Here is a 21,866-nt window from a genome sequence, read left to right on the forward strand (position 1 = left end):
GCTCATTACTTCCACTATTGTATCTAGAGCAATTGCCAAAGGATGCAAAAAAGCCTATGTGTGGCAAGGGAGCTAATATGCACAGGTTTTTTAAGTGGTCATGTGAGCCCTAATGCTCATTTGAACAAGTCCATACTCTCAGATAAATCCAGGAACCCAGTTGCCTAATGTTGCTTATTTGTGTTCTCTGTGTCCTCTTCATACAAACCAGCAATTGTCTGGATGTTTAAGGCTGTTCCCATAAAATAAATGACATTGATATAACAAATAAGTGTAGGGAATCTGTAACATTCTACAACAATTGAAAACTAACAAGGTGATGAGATGCATGTAGAACTATTTTACTGTATAAAATTAGAAATCTGGCGAAACATAATTTTTTCACTACATGAAAAGTGGCATGACCAGCACTTTAGAATGTGAGTCTGCATAGACATACTTGCATACAAGTCCCATTGAGTTCAACGTGACAATTAAGAATAAGAAACTGTGCATGGTTATAGGTTCAAGGTTTTTTAAAAAATATTAGCTTCCTCAATTTACATAATGAATTGCTGACGGGATCATACCCCAAAGTAACTGGCATAAATTTAAACCACTTCTGAAATACACCATAAATCACACTGAAATTTTAATTTTTACATTCTCCCCCACCAACTCCCACAAGCAGGTTCTACAAAACTCCCAATGCCAAATTGTTTTATAAAAACCACACAACATATTTCTAAAGTTAAACCAGACTGACCTTTGGCCCTGGAACTCCAGGTTCACCTCGTTCACCTTTCCCAGGAGGCCCAGCTTCTCCCCTTTCACCCTGTCACAAATCACAACACAGATGTACAGAAACATTACCAAACACTGGCAACTTCTGGTATGGTACCAAACTATTTCAGAAAAATTAAAGAGGATCCGCTTCAGAGAATATTTCAAATTTAACTGATAAGCATACTGCAAAAGCCAAACTTTTCTCTAAGCAAATGTATTTATGTTTCAGAAGTGGATGTGTTTTGCGACTTCATTTGAGTTCTCAAAATTAAATCACCATGCAATGCTGCAGATTAATTATCAGTATAAAGCATAGAAAATGGAAAAAGAGATAAAGCTATCAATTTTTGAAGTGTCATTTTTGTGGTTTCATTTTGTTAGTTCCAGTGTACTGAACAATGATCAGCCCTTTATGCTTTGGATTGTTCATCCTGTTTTCAAGGTAGGCAGTTATTCAGCTATCTAAAACTGCCAAATCATTGCATTAGCTCACCCACTGAAAGCGTAATGCAACAAATTTAGAAATAACAGAGGCAGAGAGTGCTGAACTCCTCATCAAAGAGGAATTTGTTCCTTAATTTTCTGCAGAACATATGTTACCATTAAAGCAATATGTGGCTGACATCCAGATTAGCACAGCACTAGTGCAACAGTGATGACATCGAGATTAATACTGTGCTGTCATGTGAACGCAATTTTCATGGGTCTCCCCTTCCCTCTTCAGTACACTGTGCCTCTCAAAAACATGCCCCTGAGGGCTGAATGGCCTTCAGGGGGAAGGCACAGTGGGCTTCAGAGGGAAGGGATGATAGGTGAATGAATGAATGAATGAATGAATCTTTATTTAAAGCACAGACTAGAAAAAGGAAAAACATTACAGGAAGATAGGTGAAAATCACCCTAGCCTCTATTGTGCAACAGCATAGTGTTAGTCCAGATGTCAGCCTTTAAGTTTAGAAGCCTCCAACCTTCTTTAAATGAAAAATGACAAAAAGTGCATGCTGTACAATTAAGAACATATATCCAGACTGAATAAAAACTTTTTTTTAGCTAAAAAGGTTAAAACCTGTGAAAAATCATAATATGTTGAAAAATGAGAAGAAGGTTGGAGGAACATTTCCAACTAATGGCCCCTATCTCAGCTTCCCAAAGCTGCATAGCTCCTTTCAAGGGATCCCTATTATGATTCATAAGGAAACTATAGAGTTTTTCCTTTGTGACACTCCAACTCCCTCTAAAATTGTTTGAAGATCCAGAAGATAGTGATGAGCAACAGACCCACATTTTAAAGTGATGGAGTCAGAATTAGATGCTCATGAGGACAAGGAAGGGGAGAACATTCACTCCTGAAGTTCAGGAATGCCATGTGAAACCAGGCTTTAACTATGGTTCTGCATGAGATCTGAACCAGTCCATACTTTCATTCAAATAATGTTGCATAATCCTGGTAAGTTCCATAACACTGCTTGTATGAATAACCTTGAATGCTTGGTTTCACCAAATGGAGAACAGTGAAACTGCACTAAAATTGAGAAAGGACATCCTCACGATCACTGGAGAGCCATACCTAACCCATGGTTTGACCTTTGACAGTGTCCCCTCCTTCATTTTGTAACTACTGCAGTAGAAAGGCTCACTTTTATCTAGCCTTTGGCCTCCACAAAGAGTCAATGGGTTGGCTTTCTAGAAAAGCCTATGGTGAGCTATCAGCATGCCATTTTGTTTTAAAATATTGGGTTTGCCCTGCCAACTCCATAAACTGATGATCAGCAAGGTTAGCGCTTTAAACTTGGAGTGTTCACATCCATATGTGTGGCAAGCCACTTTGATCCCATGGTCATGTGCAATCTGTTTATAATACATGGCTATACTTCATCCATCATCCAGTTGGCTGTCCCTTGGTTCTCATTACTAACCCCATGAACACAGGATTAAACTCTGAACAGATTAAAATCTACTTTTATCAGATGTACTCCAGTTTGAGCTTATATCTGAACAGATGTGAACCCAGGATTAATTTATGTACTGTATTTCATTAATTAATATATTAACAATAAAATTAAAATACTCAATAAAATAACAACAAAAAGCTGGGCTTCTGAAATTGTGGGAGAGATCCCCACCCCTTCACTGTTTCCAGACTTGGATCTGGGATGGAGAGGAGGTGATTATATTTGACATCATACAGAAGAGCAACACAATGTCAGGAGACAGGGAGACAGTCAGGATCCTGGCATCCACACTTTTGGCTTGGAGATGCATGAGTATAATTCTGGATTTCTACCCTTTTAAAGTATCTTGACTGTTTAAATTGGATTATATTTCAATAACTCTTATTCTGATGAAGATTCACGACTTACGTATCACTTCAATTTGACTTTAACGGTTGGATAGCTGAATGTTTTGGTCTGGGCTAAGGATTAGGTTTTGAACTAATCTGATATGAAGTAATCCACATACAATAAGAAGAAAATATAGAACATACCTTTGTTCCTGGCAATCCTGGCAATCCCGGTTCTCCCTGTGGACCAATGAAACCTGGTTCACCCTTTGAAAAATGATCATATTAGATCTTTGTTAATTTAACTGTGAGCAATTATAGTAAAAATATGTTTACTTTTAATGATATTTTCCGCAGTCACCCATGGTTCCCTAGCAGCAGTCCAATACCTATAGACAGATACGATTAATCAAGTTTGATTTCCATCAGCATAGAGTTCTCAAAGAAAAGCTTCATTGAGTTTAAGAAAAGCAAATGAACTGGAGCTCTCACGTCTTGTTTTTCATGAAATTAATGCATGTTCTGCTTCCTCGATTATGTTACAGGGGTTTTTTTTTGCGGGGAAAAGATTTCCAAAGCAAGATTAATATCATGAAAAATATCAGTGGAAAAAGGGAGGTAAGTGGTTCTAGTAATGCTTTATTCACAAGTTACAGAATTCAATATTTGTGCCATTTTTGTTACAACACAAGTTTTGTTTTGGGATTTAAACAATAGATATGACACTATTAAAATGTGCCGTCGAGTCTGTGTCGACTCCTGGCAACCACAGAGCCCTGTGGTTATCTTTGGTAGAATACAGGAGGGGTTTACCATTGCCACCTCCCATGCAGTATGAGATGATGCCTTTCAGCATCTTCCTATATCGTTGCTGCCTGATACAGGTGTTTCCCACAGTCTGGGAAATATACTAGTGGGGATTTGAACCGGCAACTTCTGGCTTGCTAGTCAAGTCATTTCCCCGCTGTGCCATTAGGTGGCTTATTTTAATTTATTTATTTATTTGATTTTTATACCGCCCTTCCAAAATGGCTTAGGGCGGTTTACAATTAATACAAAACCATTAAAATCAGTTAACAATTCAAACAAAAATTATAAAACAGTATACAACAATTAACAATTAAAACATCATAAAACAGCAATTAAACAATCACAATAAATAAAAAACCCCGAAAACCAGGTTACAACATTAAAGCCAATTACAACTATTTAAAAACCCTGGAAGGCCAGGCCAAGCAGACAGGTTTTAAGGGCTCTCCTGAAAATCAGTAAAGAATTCAAATTGCAGATTTCTGCTGCGAGTGCATTCCACAGCCCAGGAGCAGCTACAGAGAAGGCCTGCCTCTGAGTCGCCACCAGACGAACCGTAGTAACTGGAGATGGACCTCCTCAGATAACCTTAATGTACAGTGGGGATTATGCTTATGACACTATTACACAGAAGTAAATGGGAATCTGAGATATGGACACAATACCTTTTGCCTTTCAGCAGTCCTGGAAATTTTTTTACAACTTTACAACTCTTTCAACTGCACAGGTGAAATAGAGCGTCATAAGCCCATGATGTCATGGGCTTGCGACAATCTATTTCAACTCAACTGTGCTGGGGTGCCTCACAGTTCTCAAGAGCCGTTGCGCCTGAGCTCCACCTGCTGCCACCCACTGCTGCCGGGCGGAGTGGGGGGAGGCCTGCTCGGCTCACCCCCCTGACTGCCACCCCTCAGCCATGCACATGGTGGCTGAAATTATGAAAAGAAAATCGGAGGTTTGGCACAGTGGGGCAGTGGCAAGGCGGGTGTGGCCCTGCCACTGCCCTGCCGCGCCAAACCTCCGAATGTCTCTGCCCTTGCTTATTTTTGTATTGGTATATAAGATTATCAGATTAGCAATCCTACCTTTGACTATGTCTTATATAGCACTCTGTGGGAATAGTGCATTGTTCTTTTAAGAGTTGATTAGTTTTTGTTATTGATTAGAACTGGCTGGGTCTGGCCCAGCAGAAACATATGAGAATGTATGTAAAATGCAAGCAAGCTGAGCTCTCTCCTAAAAGTGATCTTCACTAAAATAATTGTGTTTGTTTAAACTTAGGAGACTCTCTCCTTTTCTAAAAGAACTTTACTGATCCAGTTCTGATGAATGTTTTGCATGTATAGGATGCCTCTGGGAACTGTAACTGAATTTACGCAAGTGGAAACCATGGGTGTAATATTGAAATCACTAAATTAGTAGATTTTATTAATCAGTGGGGTCAAATTTTAATTGGTAGCTCTAGGTTTGAAAGACATAGTGTATTTTTAAGCTACTTTGGAATAGGGGATGTACAATAAAACTTGCATGGTGACCTTTCCTTCTATAACGAGTGTAGTAAATTATAGAGTGGGCTTGCTTTGCTTATTTGTCACTTAGGCCTATAGTATATTTTTGTCTCTGGCAAGAATTCCACAATGCCACAAAAGTGCATGTTTGATTAACGATTGTGGGTTGTATCCAAAGAAGGTTAAGCGCAATTCAGACATTATGCTGTACGTGGGTACAAATGTCTGTACCCTCGTACATGTTTTGTGTGAATGACTGTACCTGCATTCATTTTAAAAGTGAACCTGGATACAGGCCCTTCAAATACATGGTACAGTTAGGAAGTGTACTTCTGTAAGTGCATTCAACATAACATGTGAATGAATGTATCTGTGTACACTGTACACTCACTGTACAAGTGTTGAGTATAACGTGTGAATGGGCTCTGAAATTAATGGGACTCAAAATGCTGTATTTACCTAAATCTAAGACTAGGTTTTTTCCAAGTTTTTTAATATTAGAAATCAGGAGGTCATCTTAAATTCGGACTTTGAGTAAATGCAGGTATAACCTGTATTTAACCTGTACTTCGTCTTTGGTTTGGGTAAATACAGTGGTCATGACTTAACTTGTCTCTGATTTCAATAGCACTTCATCATTATTATTATGACTTTCTTTGGATGCTTCCAGTGACTGCAAAGGAAAATTTTACCCAGATGCACTATTACACAAAAAGCAAGCAAGAAAAAAAAAATCCACCACCAGATAGATGGGAATAGGGCTGGTTCACAAATGAATGCTGATCACTAGATAACTTCGCACCAAGAAGTGCCTCACATATGTGAATGAACCATAGTGGATCAAACCCCACAAACAGAACTGCCACATCACATTATCTCAGTTGCTGCCAGTGTGAGCGCCACTAGGGGGCGGCAAGAGGCACCTTTAAGGGTAAATTAATAGGTGCTTGTATCTGTTCTCACCACACACTGCTCAGAGCAGCAGTGCCCAGAACTCCCTATGGCAGTGGATCACCTGTGCCACTCACCTGGCCTCCGCAGAGATGTTCCCCTGCCGGCAGCCACGTGAGTGGTATAGGTGATCCCCCACTGCAGGGGCTGCTAGGCAGTGCACTGCTGCTCCAAGCAGCATTCAGCTGTGGCGGGAGTGGAGGAAAGAACCCATTAATTTAACCATAAAGGTGCCTCTCGCCACCCTGCCCACCGGCAGCACCCACACTGGCCACTACTGCATTATATTAAACACACATTCGGCTCACACATTCGGCATAAGTCACCGAGTGTTGAGTAAAGAACTTTTCAGAATATGGGTGTGATTACAACCGATATGTAGCAGGCAAGGCAGCTATTGGATAAGGGGCTGTTGGAGGGGCAGGTGGCACTAGAAGTGGAAGTTAAATGAGATTAGAGCAGTTGAGGAAAACGGCCTCAGATGTGAATAGATGAATGTGAAAGAGGGACAGCTAAACCAGACATGGGAAATTGCATGGCAGAGGCCATGGGGATGGAAATGGGAGCAGGAAGCACCAGCTGAATAGATACTCCAACTCCTGACTGCACAGTCTCTTATAATGAGCAGCCGAGCCACCTTAGGCAAGCTTTTGGCTGAAAAGGCGTCTGAGAGACTGTAAAAATTCTCCACTGAAACACTTCAGGTGAGAATCACATAAATGCCAAATAACCAGTAATTGTGCAGTAAACCACAAAAAGGACAGAAGACATCTTACGAATGAGATATTATGAATAATGAAGTCCTATCCTCTCAATTTACATGCAATATGTAAATTGAGTACTCGTTTGAACTAGTAGGAACTGACTTTTGTACTAGTAGGAACTGATTTGGGTGATAAAACCAATAATTACTACAATTTTTCAAAAATACTATATTAGCCTCATGTGAAAACCTAATGAATCATGACAAACACATCCTGTACTTTATGTAATTGTTGACATGGCTATGAAGAGAGGCAGATGTAGGTAACTCATTTTTAATTATATAGTGAAAAGAAAGAGAAGTGTCAGCTTGCCCTCATTGCAAGTGAATTACATTGGTGTGAAAAACCGTTTCAGTTTATGAGTTAAAGATATTTCCTGAATAGCTGGAAATAGAAAACAGTCCTCACATAAATTAGCATACCATGCAAGCATAGCGTAGACAACATATTAAAATAATGGAGAAGTTAAAAAGACATCTAGGACAAAAATGATAGGAGGTAAGAAATAAGGGAGAAACATATACTGCATGTTGCTGTTGAGTGGTTGTGAAAAAATAAAATAATGATATAATACAAATGGCCTATACACAATACTGATATGGTTTTGAATGGTTTGGAAATGTACACACTTAATTTATTTTAATGTAGTTGTGTTAACACAAACCAATGAAAACAGCCATCATCAAAATATTCCTCATTTGGGAAGGAGGCATTCCCTTGAAACAAAGGCAGACAATGAAAGCACTGACAGAAGCAAGCCTAGTAATTTATCTGACAGCCCCCAAACTTGTTTAGTACTCAGAAACTCAAGCCATCACATGGCCAATTGTGCTGCTTTGTTATTCAACCTAATTATGATTTAAAGGGACAACTTCTCTCATGCCCAAACTTATTTTAATAAGCACACTGAAATAGCCTTCAGAAATAGCAATTGAACAGTTAGAGATACCCAGAAAACTCATCCACAGTACTATTATATGTTCAAAACCACATTGGTATGTTCCATGTTAATTCAACTCCAATAACTTTCAATATGGTTCTCTATCCACAATGGCTGACCTGGATTCTATACGTAATACTATTTTGGCATGTGAAAGCCTATTGAATACATCTAAATAAAGAAGAGGCAGATTCTTTCCTCCCTCCCCTATTGTCTTACTGTAAACCTCTATTGTCCAGCCTTTATTGTCATCATGACAATAGTACTGTCAAAATGTCCCAGTCAGCTTTCAGGCCTTATTTCTCAGGTCATCATAACACCCACAAATGAATCCCCTCATGGAATGGAAGAAAACAATAGTTCTGACTGTACACCTTGATCTAGGAATAACCCCTATGAAAAGGTCTTTTGACTAGTTTATTTGTGCAGAAATAATCTCCAGAGGCCTCGAGGGAAACGCTGTATAAATCTGCTGCCAACAAGAGTTCTGACATTTATTAACACTTGCTTTAGCAATCATGTATGTGGTTATGTTTGTTGGCAAGCTGTGCAATGTTAGAATCAGCCCTTTGCCTTTAAGCTTGATCAAATGTTTGGAATGAAGCCCACATTTGCAAATGCTGCTGGACGTTAAGTCACATCATCTCCTATCACTCATTTTTTAATATAACTAGAGTTGCCAACTTTGAAGTGAGCCAGAGCTAAGTGGTAGTCAGAGAAGATCCGTGTGAGCTCTGAGCTAAATCAATGCTTGGGTTCCAGTGTGCTGTAAAGTATATTATCCCCTCTAATAGCAAATTCAGATGGTTGAATGCTTATCAGTTTGGAAGCAAAACAGCATCACCCAAAGATAAGATAGTGGTCTCCACCTTTCTAGGGGACTCCCTAGGTACAAAGAAGTTTGTAAGTTAAAATAAAAAGAAATGTTTCAAAAGGCTCCAAATGGGCTAAGTGAATTTTCAGGGCCTGGTGGAATGCTGAGAGCATAAGGATAAGGAAATATTAGAGTAAATCACCGCTTGTGGGGTGGGGAGGACTCCTGTATTTGCTGATATCTTTTGTTTGGGGGAGGAAGGGAACATCCTGCTGCTATCCAATCACAGTGATGCTGAAATACGGAATTTGTCTATTAGAGAACAAAAGTTTAAAAGTTTAAAGTTTTTGCTTCCACTCCAGGGGAGGGAAAAGGGGGGTTTAGAGGGACCAGAAGGGCAGGCTGTATGAGTCTGAGTCTATGACGGAGACATGGAATTTCAGGATATCTGTTTAGGAAAAAGGAAGGTTGGGGGAAAGAGGGAATTTTCCTGCCCTTGCCATTGCCATATTTATATTAAGCATCCTTGAGGAGGAGGCAGTGGCAGCCTAAGATCTCAGTGCACCTGGCCAAGGTGCCCAATGCCACCTCCCATGTCATATGCCTCCTTTTGTGCTTGTAGTGGCAATAACAGCTGCCACCGCTTCACTTTTCGCCTCTTAGTCTGGTGCACATCCTCCTAATTCCCCTGCATTGGAAGGGAAAGAAATAGAAGAGGAATTTATTAAAGGGCAATAGAGCTCCACAGAGCATCTCCTGTATTCTATTGCTCTTCCCACAGAGAATGCCTCCTGTTCTTTTATCATTTCCTGTTCAACTTCCTTCTCTTTTTCATTAATAGCCCAATGCAAGGAAGGTAGGAGGGTGCATGCTGGGCTAGGAAGAGGTGGTGGTAGCAGCAGCAGCCGAGGACCATCTTAGAGTGATTCTTGCTTTTCTGAGGAGTTGCTGTGTCACTGTTTGATGAAGAGCTGCTTCCATAGTGGTGAGCAGTAGAAGGCAGGCAGAGGATGGTGAGGCAGTGATGGGTGGTAATGAGCATCTTGTTGCCTCACGGGCACCCCCAAAAACCTGCCCCTTGAAAAATGTGACCTCCTCACCTCAGCTCATGAAAAGACAGCCCTGAGGTGGGGAACATAAGAATCAAAAATGCATGCCATGAGATTAAAAAACTCCCTTCCCTATACTATACATACTATGCATAATAAACATTGCATACAGGAAAACCTCGTTACTCATGGGGGTTCTCGCCTACTGCTGCAAGTCACGGAACCACGAGTAACGAGGCATTAGGGCTATGGGGAAGGGGGGTTAGGTTCTAGGGTGGAGGAGGAAATGTTTTAAAGGTGGCTAAATGGGCCCAAAATGACCCCAAACGACCCTCCCAAACAATCCAAAACTCACTGTGGTGTGCTCCATGGGTCCCCAATGAGCACTGGAAATCCCTTCAAAGATTTCCAGTGCTCATCCAGTGCCCCCTAAAACTGCAAAAAATTGTGAGGGAAAGTCCTTAAAAAAATAAAAGGAGCCACAAAATGACGACTCCTGCCTCTTCCTGGGCTTTGTGAAACAAAATGGCGGCCGGAAATGACCTCCACGGTCACTTTCAGACCTCTAGGCGATCAAGTTATTTGTTGCTAAAGTCTATCCCGTATTTTTTTATGGTGCCCAACTGGGGCCACCTAGTAATTTTGGCCTGCTGGAAGCTGTACAGTCTAAATTTATTAGAACTATTCTTCAAGTTTCTCCCTGTGTTCCCAACTCTCTTATCAGACGAGAAGTAGGTCTCGCTAGGGTTGAATCAGGTTACTGGACCTGTATTATAAAGTTTTGGTTAAAACTGGTTTTTGCCAGTTTAGACCTGGCTTCCTTAGTAATGATTGATGACTTTAATTATAAGTGGAAGACCTTGGTTAAAAATGAACTTCTTCAATTTGAGTTCTCCCATGAGGAAATTCTTAGATTAGGACATGATCAGGCCTGGCAGGAAGTGGATACAGCATGCCTAAGGAGTGGCATCTATCTGGGGAAAGAACTTTTTAATTCCAATCCAGCAGCATATTTAAATAATATTCTTATCCCTAAATTTAGGCGTCCATTTACTCTTGCCCACCTAAACGCCCTTCCAACGGCGGTTAGGGATGGTAGATATAAAGGGATTCTGTTTAATTTAAGAATTTGCCCCTGTGGAATGGGCGCCATAGAAACTACCCCTCATGTTATTTTATATTGTAAATTTTATAGTGATGCTCATTTAAAATTAATTACTCCCCTTTTGGGGAAGTTTTCAGGTCACTCCGATGAATTTTATTTAGAGTTTTTGTTATCTAACTTTTGTAAAGAGATCACTTTCAAGGTGGCTAGGTTCTGCTACATTGTTTGTATTATACGCTCTAGTTTTATGTAATGTTTTTGTTGTTGTACAGTCTGATCTACGATCGTAATAAAGCTTATCTATCTATCTATCTATCTATCTATCTATCTATCTATCTATCTATCTATGGGTTTTAAACCCTTCGTATCCATGGATAATGAAAAAGGGTTTCAATGAGACACCCTGTGGATATGCGGAACTGCAAATAATAACAAGATTCTCCTCTAGTATGTTTCCATATACAAGGAGGCTGTTTTCACACGCAGGGAAAACCAGGCTAAAAAAGCCCAGCCTGGTTTCACCTGTTTGTGTGTGAACCATTGGGAGCTGTTCAGCTCTGGGCAGCAGCAAATCTGCTTAGGGAACCCACCTTCATTCAAAATGAGGTTAAGGGAGCAAGTGCTTCCTTGAACTTGGTTTTCCTTGCAGCCAGGGCTGGAAGACTGCAGGGCTCCCTGCTGGCGATGGGGGAATCCATTAATGCACCATGCACTTCTGAGGACATTTGGTTGCCTTTCCTTTCCTAGGCTGCCTCTTCTGACACTCTTTCAGATTTATTCAAGGAGAAAGAAAGTATGCAAACTGGAAAGCTCTTTTCCACAACATACCAAGCATATTCTAGACACACTGCTCCTTTTCAGTGTTGTGCTATCAACTACTCCACTGAGATAGCAGAAAGTAAATGGGATTCTATCCAGATTAGTGTTGTTAATGGCGTGTGAAACAAAGTAAACAAGTAGTTCCATCTCAGTAAGGCATACTGATGTCTCTGCAATGCAGAGGCAAGGTGGGGAAAAGAGGTCCATCTGTTTTGATCTATGTTCTGAAGGATGCAGAAGCCACAGGGGGCTGATTATTAAAGAATCAAGAATACAGGTAGCTGCATGCTTGTGTTTTGTTAAGGTGGAGGTCCACTCTTCCTAGTGTCAGGGACAATCTCCCACTCATCTCTCTAGCTCTAAGTTTAACTTTAAACATGTAAATTCTCTTTACCCTCATCAGGATTTTGGGATAGATTTCCACCCCCAAGCTGTGTACAGGTGCATAATGAAACAAATCACTACACTCCCAGCTATGCTCTTGTTGTCAAAGTCTTACCTGGACTCTGGCACATGACATATCCAGATGTATGGGTCTTGTGCACTAGTTTTTTAATCCAGTAAACAGTAGCCACACTGGGCCCCCAGGGATCAGGACTATGGTATAAAGTGTTGGAAAGTTAAAGGACCTTGCGCTGTCTCTTGCCTCAGACAGTGGAGGACAGACTAGTGAGTCAGAGGGCCAGAGGGTCAAGACATTTGTCATCCCTTCTCCACTGCTCTGATGCTATCCCTTTGATGTGTAGATTGCTAATCTCAGGGGATTCAAACTTCCTTCCTCCTTCTCTCTCTTCTTGCTACCTGCCCGCCTACCTTGCAACATGGCAAGTTCCTCTCCCTGCACCAAATGTGCAGAGAGGATGCAGAATCCATCTGCATCTAGTTAGATAGATAGAGTAGAGATCCTAAATCCTCACTTTTCTATCTAGAATGGAGTTCCTTAATAAATGCCTTTTATATTGATTTGAAACTATGAATTGGCTCCAAGTTACTTTACTCTCAGCACATACGCATGCCTAACTAATCTACCGCTGTGTTTTGTGCCTCTGTGCACTCTGCTATATTGAGAAAGGAATTCTCTCACCACAGAGAATTTCCAACATAAAGGAAGCTGTCTGCCCCAAGATCAGCCCATTTGCCTTGGGGGGGACCTCACATTGGCTTGAATAGAAGTCCCCTGCCAGCAAATAGCATTCATGGGGGGGGGAGGGGTGGCTGATCCCAGTCCAGACCACGGCAGGGGCAGATACTTTAGACCATCCCCAATACTGTGGTCCCGATATTTGACGGTCCTGATCCAGTAATCCAGCTGCTACTTACTTAATAAAAACCAAGCACGTGGCCGCCATTTGTGCTTAAAGTAACATCTAGTTTGACCCTTGAGGTGTCCTGACAGCAGATAAAAATCTGCTTTGGAATCTGCTTTGGACTTTGGAATGCGCTCCCTGATAAGAGATAAGAGATAAGAGCCTCACCATCTCTGGCAACTTTTAAAAGGCACTGAAGACGCATTTATTCACCCTGTCTTTTAATTAGATCTATGGTTCTAAGAAGAAAAAGAAAAGGGGGGGATCTTTCTCCTTCCTTTAAAAAAAATACTGGGTTTAAAATGTTTTAAATTTTTTAATGTTTTAAATGATTTTAATTGTTAAGTGATTTGATATTTTAATTGTAAACCGCCCAGAGACGCAAGCTTTGGGTGGTATAGAAATGTAATAAATAAATAAATTAAATAAAGTCATGCAATCCACAGTGTTCTTATATTTGAGACCCAGACATGAATGATGTATCTATCTATATAATTTTCTAAGGCGCACCCATGGCTAATCCCTTATGTGGCAGCTCTCTCTATATGCAGATAGGGAGGAGGAGCCTGTGATGCTTAAAGACAGTTAGAATACAACAGTTACTGGTTGGAAGATGTTCTTGATTGTAGAGGAGAAGAATCTATATATATAAAAGGATAGTGGGCAGGGGTCTGCGAAGAGAGGGGTCGTGAGGGAGGAAAGAGCGCCCTCAGGAGAAGGAGGCTGCCCTTGTGTGAATTAAATGAGGAATCAAGATGAACAAGATATGTTAACTCAAGAATGGAGAGAAAGAAAGAGAGAAAGAAAACAAAAAGAAGGCTAAAGAGCGGCTGAATGGCCGATTTCTGTAATAAGGGAGGCCAGCAGTGGGTGGGGAACCTCCATGGACCCCCCTGCCACCTTGGACAACTCCCCCGGAGGGAGTAAAAAAAGAAATTAAAATTTAAAAAATAAGTGAAACCCCCCCAAGACCAAACTGTGGGAGGCAGCTTCAAGGGGTTGCTGGACCAAACTGTCCTGGTCCAGTTTGGATTCAAACAGAACCAGACCAGGATCTATGTGAGGAGTTTTCAGCCTTATCTGATAGAAAACCGATCTGCGGCCCCAAAAATTAAATCTGGAAAATGAGGTAGGGCAGAGCAGGAGGCAACTGATATTTTCTTAAGAACTGGCTGTTCTGCTTCTTAGTAGAAGCATTGAAATGTGGCTCATCTGATTGGATTGTAGCTATTTTCTTCTTCTTTTCTTAGGGAGCCTTCACATGTGTGCTTACCATGCCTCTATTCATTCATTTATTCAATTTATATACCACTTTCCTAAAGTGGCTCAGGGAGGTTTTACATTAAAAAAAAAACACATATTATAAAAACAGTTAAAATCAGAAAACATTTAAACCAGATTAAAACTCATTAAAATTAAAATTCAAACTAGATATCATTAAAAGCCAGACTAAAAAGAGAGATCTTTAGGGCTCTCCTGAAGGCCTACAAGGAAGATAATCCTTTTATATCCATGGGGAGCACATTCCACAGTCCAGGGGTGACAACTGAGAAGACCCCATTCCAGGTTCGCACCAGATGAATGGTGGCACCTGAAGATGCACCCCTCCTGATTATCTTAATGAGCGGTTGGGATCTTGTGGACAAAGGTGCTCTCTCGGGTAAACTAGACCTAAGCCATTCAAACCTTTAAAGGTAATAGAGGGGCAGCTCTATATAGAGTGCATAGAGTCCAATTCAGAGGTTACCAGCTGGTGTAGCACTGTTTTCAAAGATATCGTCCTCAGGGAACAGGCAGAGTTGTCGAATCAATTGTAGCTGGTAAGAGGCGGTCCTGGCCACAGCCTCAACCTGAGACACCATGGTGAGACCTGGATTGAAGAGCGCTCCCAAGCTACGAACCTGTTCTTTCCAGGGGAGTATAACCTCTACCAGAACAGGACGTTCTGTCCCAACTTGTAGATTACGACCCCCAACAATGAGCACCTCCGTCTTGCTTGGATTCAGCTTCAGTTTATTATTCCCCCATCCAGCCCATTACTGCCTGTAGGCAGACATTTAAGGGGCTAATACACTTGCCTCAAATTTCCTAATGCCATTTCCTTAGGCACTACAGTGCTGTCACCAAGCATGTGATTGCCACAGTAATTCATTACTGCACACTATGTCAGTGGAAACCACAGTCTCAGGTGTGTACCTTATTATATCTGTCATTTGTTCTCCCACTAAGATCAAGAAAGTCTGAACCTAGCAGTAAAACTACAGGTACCTACATGATCCTTGTCTTTTCCTGCAACATGGCTAATTGCAGCTTTAGAGGACCAAGTTAAGATTGGATAAAAGGGAGCTGAATTCCCTTCTTCAGTGCCAATGCTCCAATAAAAACCAGGTACTCCTCAATGACTATTAAAATTCAAGAGAAGTTGGAAGAGCCAATTGTGGATTCTGTGCATCACATCTCTTTCACCCCCAAGAGAAGCAAAAGTAATAACACCCTCTTCCAAGGACCATACAATCTGAATTTTGATGATACGGGTCAAACTATATATCTGCAGGAATGCATTTGATGAAGGTGGGCTTCCAACCAGAAGTGACTATTTCCCCCCCCCTGCCTCCCCCACCCAAAAAAACTGTTGTGGGGGCCCACCCTTGATTGAGAACATCCATGGCACACCGTGAAAGGAAGCGGGGAGTTAACTCTTTCTTCCTGTGCAATTTTCCCTCCAAAAACAAGCCCTAAAACTGCTATTTGCTCCCATAGTAGCTGTAAATAGCCAGGATATTTGAAATATTTATACCTCATCCTTCCAGTACACTACTAATAGGGACAACTCACAACATTAATAAAATAAACACAACATAATAATTTTAAAAATCAATAATAAAATAATTAATAGAAGCTAAAAGACCAAATTAAAACCACATTTAAAAGTTACACATTTTAAAAAAGTTTCAAATTTTGCATCAGTCTAGTCAAATCTGTAGCTTTAACATGCTTCTGTAAAATTAATTAAGATTCTACTATTCAAAAACAGAAGAGTACCATCCGTTTTCTTGCAAAGAACATTGAGGTTTTATATAAACCAAATGGATTTTATTCTAATAAGAATTACAGAAACAGTTCTATAATAAGTAAACAAAAGAGGTTAAAAGGAATCCCAATAAACATTTCATATTTTATGAGCTCCTTTCTTTTTGACCTTTGAATATGGAACCAGATAATGGAAGCAACTACCTAGTTATATCAGTTCCATCAGTTATGACACCATATTGCAACTACCTAATCAATTTTTTATGTTAAAATATCTTTTTTTCCCCATTTAGTACAGTTTATGAAGAACTTTTTTAAAAACTTCACTAAGAAGTCAGAAAGGAAATCACTCCTGCCTTTTTAAAAACTTGCCTTAAGCGTTTCATTTGAAGCTCAAGCTCCAAAGAAGCTCTTGCATGTTTTAAGGCCTTAACTACCTTTCATTGGCTCCAGTTTTCATTTTGCAGGGGGTGTAGGAAAAACAAATCCGGCTTTCAGTGTTACTAAAGGTATTCCATGTGACTGTGATAGCTATTCCATGACTGAATGTATTAGCATAAAAATAATTAATGCACACATAAAACTGGTTAAAAATGTATTGACCAGGTTCTTAAAGGAAACCCGCTGTAATGAACACATTTTTGCCTGAGCTGAAAGATGTATCCCAGCTCCCAGTTTGCCTTTCAGAACAAAGTGCATGCTTTGACTTATACAATCTAAATGACCTCTAAGTCCACAAATCTGAACAATCGCCTTCTCCCATATTATCCTGCCTATCTGCCCTGAGCTATTTTGAAAGGGCGGTATAAAAATCGAATAAATAAATAAAAGTAATAAAAATCCACTTAAGTCATCATTGAGTACCCTGTGCCAGATGTCCCCAATAAGATGGGCATTGATGGGCACTGACTTTCAGTAGTGACATAACATCTATGGAACATTCTTCCCAAAGATCTTAGTGTCCATACTACCATCATAAAGGAGCCAAGTAAAATGTACTTTTTTATTTCATCACTTTTGGATATAGGGATGTTGGGATGTACACGGAACTGGTGGGGGATGGTTCAACGGCGGGGTGGTGGTGGCTTTAAGAATGAGGGAGGATGCACTTACCCCCCCCGCCACATTTCCCCTGTGGGCGCATGCTTCCCTAAAAGCCTGTTGGGGTGGCAGCGTACCTCCCTGCCTCCCCACTCCAAGGTTATCCAGAAGTAACCAAAAGTAGTAGCTGCAACTGTGTGCATCACGCTCGCATGCGTGCATGTCGTGCTTGTGTGTGCACGCACATCGGGTGCATGCACGTGACATGTGCGATGTGCACAACTTGCAACTCATGCAGTTGCAACTACTACTTCCAGTTACAGCCAGATAATGTCGGAAGTAACCTCCACCGTCAAATCCTCGAGCCGGGCAAGGTTAGAAACAGTTCAGAGGTCCATAAAAGGGCCTCCAAACGTGTCCGTGCAAATCCCTATAGGGATGTAGTGAAACATGATTCAGCTGTCCGAATCACAGCATCTACCTTTAAAATCGAGGGTTTAGACAGCCCCTTTAAAGCAGAGAAGAGCAGGCACATACCTGCTCCTCCTCTGCTCACCGACATTGCTACCATCCTAGTGCTCCCCTCAGCTATGCCCGCATGCTGGTGGGGCATCTCCCAGCTGCCCCTGTATGGCACTGGCACACACACGGCTTCTGCACATGTGTAGCGGCCATGTGAGTGCCGGTGCTGTGCAGGGGCAGCTGGGAGATGCCCCGCCAGCATGTGGGCATACCTGGGGGAAGTACTGGGATGGTGGCAATGGCAGCGAGCAAAGGAGGAGCAGGTACAGACCTGCTCTCCTCCACTTTAAAGGGGCTGGGCAAGCCCACAATTTTAAAGAGAGTTGCCCACAATTCAGACAGCTGAATTGTGTTTTGGCACACCTGTCTTTGGATAAATGCTGCTGTTTATTGCCATCTTTTAAAATATGTTATTGGCTAAAATAAGTAATTTTAGATTAATTTAGTTAAATTCTATGTTGTGTTTTAAGGTCTGTAAGTTGTTTTGAACACTATTCATGAAAAAGGATGTTATAAATACTCCAAATATTAAAATTAGTCACTCTGGCACTTGCATTTGGAGAATTACATTAAACTATTTGTCTAATAGGAGCAATTGGGGGGGGGGGTAAGTGTCATGACTGGACTACAACATTATTAGAATAATATGAAAAGTCTCCAGTTGATTTAGAACAATCTGGAACAGTCTCCATTTAATTCAGAAATCTGTTTTTTTCCCCCTCACGATCAAACCAGACAAAATTAAGAGACTTCTGTTACTAATATTAACAACTAGGTTTATTCATTTAGGACTATAAAATAATAAACATTTCCAAGAGGTCTCTATTTAGACTGATAAATCCTGGGTTTCTGTTTATATGGATTTGCTAATTGGGCTCTTGGATTTCTTAACTTAAAGCGTTATTCAGCAAAAGAAGCAGATTAAAGGAAATTCTAAAACTAATCCTCCCCTAAAGGATTAATTTTTTAACCATTAATATAAATTTTGAAATGTTTCCACATCCTGAATTAAAGTTACTTGTGCTTTTATGCCATTTCTCATTTTGGTTAAGAAGAAAATGCAGCTAAGTATGTAGAGGAAATGGTTTCTGATGGATTGCAAACATTTGCATCTGTCGCACAGAAAGCAATGCTCTTGCCACTCTCCAAGTGGCACAGTTGGTTGTAAGATGGGCATTGTCAAGCACACTTATTTCAGTTGGTTTAAGTGGACCTACCTAATGACCTCCAAGATTATGATCCTGGATTCACGGATTCACCATCTGCGGTCAGGCAACTGACACCCAACCTTGGCATACACGAATGAAATTGGCAAAAAAGGGGCTAACTCCATGTATCCGCAGTTGGAAGCAGTCTAAAATTACCACAGAGGTAATTTCTGGCTGCCATTTTGGGAATCAAAACCATTTTGTGGCTTGTTTACTTGGAAAAACACTAAAAACTGGACTATTTTTGACTTCAGTGGGGGGCATTGCTGGATTGTTGGAGGCCCTCAGAACACGTTAGGGCACTTTATTTTGCCCTTTAAAATATTTTCCCCCATGTTTTCCACTAATTTTTTGGGATCCGGGAACCTAACTCCCGTGATCCCATTGCCCCAATAACCCAGTATTGGCAGTTTTCATATCCACAGTAGTAGCAGAGAATGGAACCCCCACAAATATCGAGGTTCTCCTGTACTATAGACAACAGATGACATATGCACAAAGTTCTGTGCATGTTGTAATACAACATGTACATAGTTGCACAAAAATAAAAATTGTGCACACGTGTTTGCGTGACAGTGTGACCAATATTCCCAATGTGTTACATTTACAGGAATTTGCACAGTATGTCAGCCACCTTCCTGTTCCTAGGCACACTGAGCAGCATCCAGACTAAGTTGCTCAGAAGTACTACTCAGAGTTACTCTATAGGGCTACTTAATTTTAATAGGACTATTCAGGAATAGTTTAGACTGGATGCTGCCCCCATTATGTAGAAATAGATTCCACTGAGATCAATAAGACTGACTTACACCACATGATCCCAGTCCTAAAATCTGTGCAATAGATGTGTCAGGTGCTCAAACTGTATCAGGTGCCCTGGTTCTCAGCAAAGGGGCCCTTGAAGACAGTTGACCAATCATCAAGACAGTTGACCAGAAAAGGGAGCAACAGACATATCATGACAATTAACTGGCTGTTCTTGAGTGCCATCAAAGCAGCTGGTTGGAAAAGAATCAGATTGACTTCTGCTTATTCAGCAGGTCTCTTAGATGATCAAAGGAATGAATGACATGCCACTTGAATTATAAAAGTTCAAAGGTTGCTCCTGCTCTTTAAAAAAAAAGACAGGAGCAGTTTATTTCTTTGGGAAGTACCATGTTGCTGAAGGCTATAAGACTGTCATCATCTGCCTGCTCTCTACTTCTGGCTTACCTTACCCATCCATCTATGCATTGCTTAGGAAAGGGAAATTCTTCAGTTGTAGAGAACATTTGTAGACAACAATTGTAGATAACAGGCCCATGGGCCTGGGACCATAAAGTCCCAGATTTAATCCCTAACACCTCTATAAATAAAGACAGAAGGTGTGTGGAACACCCTGCCTGAACCTTAAAGAACTGCTTAGACTCAGAAGAGTCAGTACTAAACTAGATGAGCCAGTGGTCTCACTTGGTATAAGATAGCTTCATATCATCATCAGAGCTGGTCTTGTGGAAGCAAGCATGACTTGTTCCCTTAGCTAAGCAAGGTCTACCCTAGTTGCATTTGAATGGGAAACTAGAAGTGTGAGAATTGTAAGATATTCCCCTCAGGGGATGGAGCCACTCTGGGAAGAGCATATAGGTTCAAGGTTCCCTCCCTGGCTTCTCCAAGATATAACTGAGAGAGATTCCTGCCTGCAACCTTGGAGAAGCCACTGCTTGTCTGCCTAGACAATACAGGTGAAACTCGGAAAATTAGAATATCGTACAAAGGTCCATTAATTTCAGTAATGCAAATTAAAAGGTGAAACTGATATACGAGACAGACGCATTACATGCAAAGCGAGATAAGTCAAGCCTTAATTTGTTATAATTGTGATGATCATGGCGTACAGCTCACGAAAACCCCAAATCCACAATCCCAGAAAATTAGAATATTACATAGAACCAAGAAGACAAGGATTGTAGAATAGAACAATATCAGGCCTCTGAAAAGTATAAGCATGCATATGTATTCAGTACTTGGTTTGGGCCCCTTTTGCAGCAATTACTGCCTCAATGCGGCGTGGCATGGATGCTATCAGCCTGTGGCACTGATGAGGTGTTATGGAAGACCAGGATGCTTCATTAGCGGCCTTCAGCTCTTCTGCATTGTTTGGTCTCATGTCTCTCATCCTTCTCTTGGCAATGCCCCATAGATTCTCTATGGGGTCAGGTCAGGCGAGGTTGCTGGCCAATCAAGCACAGTACACTGTATACTTTTCAGAGGTCCGATATTGTTCTATTCTACAATCCTTGTCTTCTTGGTTCCATGTAATATTCTAATTTTCTGGGATTGTGGATTTGGGGTTTTCATGAGCTGTACGCAATGATCATCACAATTATAACAAATTAAGGCTTGACTTATCTCGCTTTGCATGTAATGCGTCTGTCTCATATATCAGTTTCACCTTTTAATTTGCATTACTGAAATTAATGGACTTTTGCACGATATTCTAATTTTCCAAATTTCACCTGTACTGAGCTAGATGGACCAATGGTCTGACTCAGTATATGGCAGCTTCCTATGTTCCTATGTATAGAGAGGAGAGCTGGTCTTGTGGTAGCAAGCATGACTTGTCCCCTTAGCTAAGCAGGGTCTGTTGCTCTGGTTGCATTTGAATGGGAGACCACATGTGAGCACTGTAAGATATTCGCCCTCAGGGGATGGAGCCGCTCTGGGAAGAGCAGAAGGTTTCAAGTTCCCCCCCCGCTGGCTTCTCCAAGACAGGGCTGAGATTCCTGCCTGCAATGTTGGAGAAGCCGCTGCCAGTCTGTGTAGACAACACTGAGCTAGATAGACCAATGGTCTGACTCAGTATACAGCAGCTTCAGTATACACTGAAGTATACTGTATACACACCCAGTATACACACCCTCAGAGGCCCTGCCATCTCCTCCTCATCCTCTCCCACAGCTTGTCTCCTGTCCT

The 21,866-nt window shown here is 41.1% G+C and overlaps 1 protein-coding gene across 13 annotated transcripts in view; it reads right to left on the reverse strand.

The window, feature by feature from the left end:
- COL25A1 (collagen type XXV alpha 1 chain) overlaps positions 1 to 21,866 on the reverse strand; it is a 487,930-nt gene that overhangs the window by 63,551 nt on the left and 402,513 nt on the right. For all 13 annotated transcript variants that reach the window (XM_053253606.1, XM_053253596.1, XM_053253599.1 and 10 more), the window contains 2 exons: positions 3,251 to 3,313; positions 746 to 814 (listed from right to left, as the gene is read on the reverse strand). In XM_053253606.1, the coding sequence (XP_053109581.1) occupies positions 746 to 814; positions 3,251 to 3,313 (132 nt within the window). The remainder of the gene's footprint in view (positions 1 to 745; positions 815 to 3,250; positions 3,314 to 21,866) is intronic.

Source organism: Hemicordylus capensis, chromosome 5 (genome assembly GCF_027244095.1).
Source record: "Hemicordylus capensis ecotype Gifberg chromosome 5, rHemCap1.1.pri, whole genome shotgun sequence".
NCBI classification, from domain to species: domain Eukaryota; kingdom Metazoa; phylum Chordata; class Lepidosauria; order Squamata; family Cordylidae; genus Hemicordylus; species Hemicordylus capensis.